The sequence below is a fragment of the Cherax quadricarinatus genome, chromosome 13 (genome assembly GCF_038502225.1).
Source record: "Cherax quadricarinatus isolate ZL_2023a chromosome 13, ASM3850222v1, whole genome shotgun sequence".
NCBI lineage: Eukaryota > Metazoa > Arthropoda > Malacostraca > Decapoda > Parastacidae > Cherax > Cherax quadricarinatus.
The window spans coordinates 30,948,541-30,957,487 of record NC_091304.1 but is presented as its reverse complement, the minus strand read 5'-3'; the positions used below and the strand labels follow the sequence as shown (position 1 = coordinate 30,957,487).

The window sequence follows — 8,947 nt, the reverse complement described above, 5'->3', positions numbered from 1 at the left end:
TTGCATAAATGGGGAGAAATCAGAGTGGGGAAGCGTCACGAGCGGTGTTCCACAGGGGTCAGTGTTGGGCCCCCTGCTGTTCACAATCTACATAAACGACATAGATGAGGGCATAAAGAGCGACATCGGCAAGTTTGCCGATGACACCAAAATAGGCCGTCGAATTCATTCTGACGAGGACATTCGAGCACTCCAGGAAGATTTGAATAGACTGATGCAGTGGTCGGAGAAGTGGCAGATGCAGTTTAATATAGACAAATGCAAAGTTCTAAATGTTGGACAGGACAATAACCATGCCACATATAAACTAAATAATGTAGATCTTAATATTACGGATTGCGAAAAAGATTTAGGAGTTCTGGTTAGCAGTAATCTGAAACCAAGACAACAGTGCATAAGTGTTCGCAATAAAGCTAATAGAATCCTTGGCTTCATATCAAGAAGCATAAATAATAGGAGTCCTCAGGTTGTTCTTCAACTCTATACATCCTTGGTTAGGCCTCATTTAGATTATGCTGCACAGTTTTGGTCACCGTATTACAGAATGGATATAAATTCTCTGGAAAATGTACAAAGGAGGATGACAAAGATGATCCCATGTATCAGAAACCTTCCCTATGAGGATAGACTAAGGGCCCTGAAACTGCACTCTCTAGAAAGACGTAGAATTAGGGGGGATATGATTGAGGTTTATAAGTGGAAGACAGGAATAAATAAAGGGGATGTAAATAGTGTGCTGATAATATCTAGCCTAGACAGGACTCGCAGCAATGGTTTTAAGTTGGAAAAATTCAGATTCAGGAGGGATATAGGAAAGTACTGGTTTGGTAATAGAGTTGTGGATGAGTGGAACAAACTCCCAAGTACCGTTATAGAGGCCAGAACGTTGTGTAGCTTTAAAAATAGGTTGGATAAATACATGAGTAGATGTGGGTGGGTGTGAGTTAGACCTGATAGCTTGTGCTAACGGGTCGGTTGCCGTGTTCCTCCCTTGAGTCAATGTGACCTGACCTGACTAGGTTGGGTGCATTGGCTTAAGCCGGTAGGGACTTGGACCTGCCTCGCATGGGCCAGTAGGCCTTCTGCAGTGTTCCTTCGTTCTTATGTTCTTATGTTCTTATATATACACATATATATATATATATACATATATACACACACATATATATATACATATATACACATATATATATATATATACATATATACACACATATATATATATATATACATATATACACATTGTATATATGTATATATATATATATATATATATATAAATATATATATATATAAATATATATATATATATATATAAATATATATATATATATATATATATATATATATATACATATATATATATATACATATATATATATATATATATACATATATATATATATATATATACATATATATATATATATATATATATATATATATAGACACATATATATATATATAAATATATATATATATATATATATATATATATATATATATATATATATTAGCGTTGAATTCAGATATCAGTTATATTTTTCATTTTTCATTTTCTTTAAGGTAGGATCAATATTTCATATTTAAGCGTTATATATTTTATATTTTCTAAACAAAGTGTTTATGTTTGTCAGTTTTTGTTCTTTTTCTATTCGTTAATTTTCCTGATGAGCCAGCCTTGGTAATACTGTCTGAAGTTGTTACAGGGCTGAGTAAGCCTTCACAGTACCTGCAACACAATTTCGGGATTTTTTCCTAACTACACTCATAGAGGAAGCCTATGTAACGGTAGAAACATAATCCCGCCAACAAGCGCATTTAGCTTCATGGATAACACAATGGGCAGCTGCTCTTGCCCGCTTCAAATCGAAGCGTTGTGCTGAGGCTCTATTGCACATTTCAAACGTACTGCACGGGTACAAGCAGCAAACCACCAAAGCATGCATTTCTGAGGGTGCCTACTCGAGAGGTTTGACTGAATGTGAATCCGCGGTTGAAACTGATGTCAAAAATGGTTGTAATATCTCATCAGTGGAGGACGAAGAAAATTCCTCACTAAAAAACGGTTTGACAAGAGTAAATGTCCCAATTCGCCCATTCAAATTGTCAACGTGGGCTTCGAGAAGGGTAAGAATACGAATGGGAGGTAAGGAGGATAGGAAAACAATTGCTGTCGTGTAAATCTGGGAGTACAGTCCAGGTGAAGTCGAGTGCATTTGAGAAGAAAACTGAGAGATAAGTGCAAGAGAGATAGAGATTGTGTGCGAGGTCAACACGAGTTATAGTACCCGTATTTGAAGCATAGAAAGGAAGAGAAGTGAGAAGAGCCTCTGACTGATCACCTCTAGAGTTACAGTGAGATCCATCAAGAGTAAGTGATGAGCTTTACAATCATCTAATAAGAGAAGAGGTGGTGGTAAGGAAGAAACCAGAAATGCAACATCTGGAATAGATAATACTCTAGACGGAGGAAGATACAAAGAGCAGGCTGTATGCCACTTGTTCAAGTAGATGCAGGCTACATTGTGATGCAGAAAAGTATGAACAAAGATCTGATGATGTGGTATACCAGTGTGAATTGCTCATTACTCTATAATTTGTTCATGATTGTAGCCATGTATAAACGTAAGTAATCATTCTTACAGGATTCATTATCTTTGTAACTTGTGAGTTCATTACCTTTGTACCTAGTTCAGCTATCAAAACTTTGGGGGCCCAGTCCCTGGACCCATTACGTACTTCTGTAATCCGTAAATACCTATGTAACTTGTCATGACTGTGACCAGACCTACCTGGAGTTCATTACCTTTGTAAATTGTGAGTTCATTACCTTTGTAAATTGTGAATTCATTAACACTCTAATTTGCTCAGCTCTCAAAACTTTGGAGTCCAGTCCCTGGACCAATTATGTACCCCTGTAATCTTTTGACTACCGCCCACAGGATGGGTATGGGGTGCATAATAAACATATTAAACTTAAACCAGTGTGTACAAGGAGTGCACTTTCATTGAAAGTTCCATCGGGAAAAGGATCTGATGAATATAATAAAATATAGCCCGAGACTGTATAAATAACAGCGGAGCGCAATTTAGGTTCTTGTAAACAGACACAAACAGGAAAAAACTGGGAGAGCAACACCTGAAGCTACACTGATTACCCCTGAAGCCTCAAATATTCCACTGAAGCAGTAGGTGTCTATGGACGAGGAGGGTCAGTAAAGTCTATATGACTCACGAAATCGTAATGACACGATTGCAAACAAACCGTACCACGGGTGGGGCTTGAACCCGCGATATTGAGTAGCGAAACTCCAGACCGCCGCGTTAGCCACTAGGTCAGCTGGCTGCAATAAGATTCATCATCATACATCATGGTCATGTTGAAGGCTTTGAGGGGACTTGAGCTAGAGTTCATCACGGCCTCGCTGGCGGGAGAATCGCCTGTAAAAACGTGAATTTGTGGTCACAGTAGTGCCTCTTCTAACCTTCTTATGGTGTATAAATATACCTAGTTGGGTGACTCTTATTGTAACCAGCTGGCCTAGTGGCTGACTCATCGGTCTGGAGTTTTACGACTCTCTACCGCGGGTTCAAGCCCCACCCGTTGTATGGAAATACTGTATGTGGAGGTAGCGGAAAACGAGTAAGCAGAGAAGGACTGGAATGCTGCGAGGAAAGGAGTTGTGAAGATGGTTTAGAAGAGTGAGGAGGAGGAGGAGGAGCGATGGGATGTGGATCGGTGTCCAAAGCTCTAAAGGCGGGTCATCATCTGAGTAAGACTCGCATCAGGAAACATTTGTCCTGTTTCCTGACGAACCTTACCTAACCTAACCAAAGAAGTGGGGGGATGAGAGGTTAGAGTTAACTTGGGAAGAAACTTGGAAGGGAACAGGAGAGGAAGAAACTTGAGAGGGGACAGGAGAGGAGAGAACTGTACGAGGGAAAGGATGAACCTCCATAACCGTAACAGACAGTTAGAGATAAAGTACTAGGAACAGAGACCAGAATGGAAAAATGTTTGGGAAAGATCAGTGAAAGGGGAGGGATTAAAGGAGATTTGAACTTTGGGGATACTTTAGTCTTTGGAAAAGTAGAAACGCGAAAGGAAGGTGTAGTTGTGGAACGGCTTATAGACATATATACATGCAAGTGAGAATATGAAGACTCAGTGACAGATTGAGGCGACGAGGAAGGGACCTCGGAGTCGAGGACTGCAAAGGAGTTAGAAACAGTGGTACCAAACTGTGGAAGTTGTGACCACAGGGGAGATTGTGGAAGTAGGTATCACAGAAGATGGAAGCCGATTAAAAACTCTAGAATAAGAAAATCGTGGATTTCTCCTGTGGAGGAGGAGATGAGAGACTGCCATGGCATAAGTGAAACCCACTTTTTCTTTGAGATATCAGATTTCTCATTCTTTTAAGTAAACTTCACAACGAAGTAAAGAAGCCAGGTGAGACTCACTAGGTAGGCTACAAGATGTATTGGTATGTTCGACAGTACCACAGACTGGGCATTCTGCCATGGACCTGCAATATTTCGCTGGGTGGGCGAAGCACCAGCAATTTCTATACTGTTATGGTGTAGGGATCGATTCTCCGATTAATAAATGGTGTCCCGCAATGTACATTGAGGACGGAAGTTCTCGGCGGTCAAAAGCTAAGCGAGTTACATTGCAGGGGAAGCATCTCTGCCCACGGGCAGGTAGTACATAAGTGTCCACTTTGAAAACTGGGAGGTCTTGGAGCTCAAGTTGCTCCAGAATGTCGGTATCATATGTCAGGAAATCACGTTGAACTATGATATAAGGCAGAACTAAGGTCTCACTGCAAGAACTGAGAGAAATGTGTTTTGAATGGTGAACAGGAATATTGTCTATGGAGGTAAAAGGGAAAAATTGAAAGCCTGGTAGGCATTTTACACCATGACGATGCATGCACCACTCTTAAGAGAATAAAATGAATATTTTGATTAAAATGGCATAGGGGTGCCTTGCTCATACTATGAACAGAAAGATAGTGGGAGATACAGGTTGCAGAGTGAAAAACAGTCCAAATGTAATGTATGACGGGAGTGAGTGTCGCGCTAGTCTTTTCTGGGAAGAGCGAGAGTAATCGAAGCAGTGTCCTCTGTTAATGGTAGTGGTCGTTTAGGTGTGGGACCGGAGATGGTCTGTCCTGAGATGTGCGAGATGTGTGGGCAATCTGAGAATCGTCGCACCATAGAGAGAGAAGTCGGAAGCATTGTCAAAGACGACCGGAGGTCGCATGTATGATAGGAGTTAGGAAGAACTCCGGTACGAGGAGGAGGTAACTATATGCTACCCGCAAAAGGTACCAGGGTGTTAGAATAGTCAGAGGAATGGTTCAATAAAGAGGCAGGGTCGGAAGAGGGCACTGCAGCACAAAGGGGTCTGGGAGGAGAAGTATCATGGACTTGGGACTCCATGGTTAGGTCACTTGTTTTTTTGTTTTTCCAAAAGAGGAAAAAAGTAAAAAAAGCAAAAAGATACAAAAAAAAAGGGGGGAGGAAAGTGGAGGGGTAACTCCTCGGAGGGATGCAAGGGCTGCAAATCTCTCCCACGCCCAAGAGGACCTTAGTGCTGCCAGTAGTTCAGATGCGGCATTTTTCTCAGACAAATACACTCCAATCTTTGAATATTTATTGATTTTGTAATTAATCATTTTTTTTATAAAAGAGTCACTGCAAAAGAATTTTTTTATTTCAGATTTTAGCCATCCCAGGAGATTAAGATTGTGTACTCACCTATTTGTGGTTACAGGGGTCGATTCATAGCTCCTGGCCCCGCCTCTTCGCTGATCGCTACTAGGTCCTCTCTCTCCCTGCACCATGAGCTTTATCATACCTCGTCTTAAAACTGTGTGATTCCTGCCTCCATTACATCACTTTCCAGACTATTTGACTTCCTGACAACTCTATAACTGAAGAAATACTTCCTAACATCCCTGTGACTCATCTGAGTCTTCAACTTCCAATTGCGACCCCTTGTTGCTGTGTCCCATCTCTGGAACATTTTGTCTCTGTCCATCTTGTCAATTCCTCTCAGTATTTTATATGTCGTTATCATATCCCCCCTCTCTCCTCTCCTCCAATGTCGTTAGGTCGATTTCTCTTAACCTATCCTCATAGGACATACTATGAGACTAGTCTCGTTGCAAACCTTTGCACTTTCTCTAATTTCCTGACGTACTTGGCCAGGTGTGGGTTCCAGAATGGTGCTGCGTACTCTAATACGGCCCTGTCGTACACGGTGTACAGGTCCTGAACGATTCCTTACTGAGATGTTGGAACACTATTCTTAGGTTTGCTAGGCACCCATATAGTGCAGCAGCTATTTGGTTGATGTGCGCCTCAGGAGATGTGCCCGGTGTTATACTCACCCCAAGATGGGTACTGCCAGTTCTCTGTCTCACTGAACCTCATGCAGGAAATTCCTCATGCCTGTGTAGTTCCCTCTCTTGTAGTTTGGCTTCATTCGTCCTCCCCTACCTGCTTCCCTCTCCACTTGTAACTATGCATTCGAAGCTAAGAACTACGTGGTAACTAGCCCTGAGGTTTCTTTCATATGTGATGTTCTCAGTATCTGTACTACTCAAGGTGAATTCTAGGTCCAGTCTTGCTGGTTCGTCCTTTCCTCTCCCCTCTCTCTGGTAGTGTCCCTTACGTGTTGGTACATGAGGTTTTCCAGTACCACCTCCATCATCTTAGCCCTCCACGTTTCTAGGGCCCCATGTGGCTCCAGGTTCTCCCAGTAAATTTCTTTATGATTGAAGCCTCCCACAATCTGTAGCTTTGCCCTGCCCACATGGGTCCTTCTGGCCACTTCAGCCAGTGTTTACCTGGAGTTTACCTGGAGAGTGTTTCAGGGGTCAACACCCTCGCGCCCGGTCTGAGACCAGGCCTCATAATGGATCAGGATCTGATCAACCAGGCTGTTACTGTCGGCCGCACGCAAGCTGACATACGCACCACAGCCCGGTTGGTCAGGTACTGACTTTAGGTGCCTGTCCAGTGCCTTCTTGAAGACAGCCATGCTGGGAGGCAACTGAACAGTCTTGGGCCTAGGACACTTATTGTGTTGTCTCTCACTGTACTCCTGGCGCATCTGCTTTTCATCGGGGGAATGTTGCATCTCCTGCCGAGCCTTTTGCTTTCATAGGGAGCGATTTTCGTGTGCAGGTTTGGTATGTCAACCATTGCTCTGTTACTCTCATATTCTTGCCTTGACCTTCTGCTGTTCTGTGGTGTGTTAAACATCACTACAATTACCATCTTGGGACCTCCAGACTTAAGTGTTCCTGTTATGTAGTCTCTTGCTTCTCCTATGTTTCCTCTCTCCAGCTCCTCAAAATCCCATTGGTTTTTGATAAGCAGTGCCACTCCTCCTCCTCTGTTCCCTCTGTCTTTCCTCAGGATCTGGCATCTGCTATTATTCCTGTGAGCTTGGTTTCTGTGAGAGCTATGATGTCTGGTGATGTCTCTTTGATTCTTTCATGACACTCCTCCCACTTATTCGTTAGTCCATCAGCATTGGTGTACCATACCTTCAGTTTCCTCTTCAACACTGTATTCTGGGGATTTGTGGGGTTTGGGGGAGTGGGGGACCTGGCAGGGTGCTATGGGATTCCATTGCATACTGTGGGGTGGAGGCTGTGAGTGTTGAGTGTGGTTTATATTGGGATAATATGTTTGGCTGTTGGGTTCTGAGGGTGGTTCTGTGGGTAATTGCACTTGTTGCTCCGCCCGGCTCTGGTTGTCCCCTGCTGACTATCCTTGTCTCTCTTTCTAGCCCCTTTCGTTTCTGTGTCCTTTCCCTCAGCTGCTGTAGTTCCGCCACGATCTGTCGTAGTCTAGGAACACCCTCCTATATGTTGATGATTCCATAACCTGTGGTTTCTCCTGTGTGCGTGTGTGTATCTGTATGCACATGCAGTGTGTACATATGTATTTATAAATGTGTATGTGTGTGTTCTCATCTATATGTGTTTGCAGGATTGATTCACAGCTTCTGGCCTTGCCAGGAGCTGTGTGTGTGTATGTATGTGTGCGTACTCAACTAGTTGTACTCACCTAGTTGTGGTTGCAGGGGTCAAGTCACAGCTTCTAGCCGCGCCTCTTCATTGGTCGCTACTAAGTCACTCTTCTTGCTCCATGAGCTTTGTCATACCTCTTCTATGTGTGGGTATGTGTGTGTGTGTGTGTGTGTGTGTGTGTGTGTGTATGTGTGTGTGTGTGTGTGTGTGTGTGTGTGTGTGTGTGTGTGTGTGTGTGCGTGTGTGACCGTGTACACACTTGTTTTTACAGGGGTCGATTCATTGCTCGACCCCTGTATGTATGTGTGAGTGTGTGTGTAACTAGTAAAGTCATTAGATACCTTATCTCTTGAATATGGAAGTGCTGATGGTGTCCGTCTGTAATTTTCCATTTTTCACATGATGTTCATCACGTTTATCTGTCCACAGATGGCCCTGGGCGACTACAGCGCTTTCTGGCTTTTTGGCGGGATGTGTCTGGTGGCTCTAGTGTTTACCCTCCTGGTGGTGCCGGAGACCAAGGGAAAAACACTGCAGGAAATAACGGCACATTTCGGTGGCCTGGCTGTTGCAGACACCCGGAGTGATCACACTCAATAGTAACTTATACCAAAAATCAAATTTTGTACACCATTTTTTATTATTAGACTGAAGTAATATGGAAAACAAAGTAAATTAATGGAAATCAATGCAGTTCTCTTCTAAATATAGTTTATAAATTGTGTAGTGTTTATACAATATATGTACTAATAATTTTAAAATAATTTCTGGAATTACAACTTATATACTGTTAAGCATTATATTGAGGGAGAGAAAGTGAGAGAGAGAGAGAGACAGACAGACAGAGACAGAGACGGACAGAGGCAGATAAAGACAGACAGAGAAATAGA

At 42.5% G+C, this 8,947-nt stretch overlaps 2 protein-coding genes across 2 annotated transcripts in view; both read left to right on the top strand.

Moving 5' to 3' along the window:
• The window catches only part of LOC138852669 (uncharacterized), a 29,314-nt gene extending 26,390 nt beyond the window's left edge, over positions 1–2,924 (top strand). Inside the window, exon 5 of the mRNA XM_070084757.1 lies at positions 2,875–2,924. Coding sequence (XP_069940858.1) covers positions 2,875–2,924 — 50 coding nt within the window. The remainder of the gene's footprint in view (positions 1–2,874) is intronic.
• The window catches only part of LOC128688700 (facilitated trehalose transporter Tret1-like), a 229,795-nt gene extending 221,118 nt beyond the window's left edge, over positions 1–8,677 (top strand). The window contains exon 8 of the mRNA XM_053776680.2: positions 8,487–8,677. Within this exon, the coding sequence (XP_053632655.2) occupies positions 8,487–8,657 (171 nt within the window). The 3' untranslated portion in view covers positions 8,658–8,677. The remainder of the gene's footprint in view (positions 1–8,486) is intronic.
• Positions 8,678–8,947: the final 270 nt, after the last annotated feature.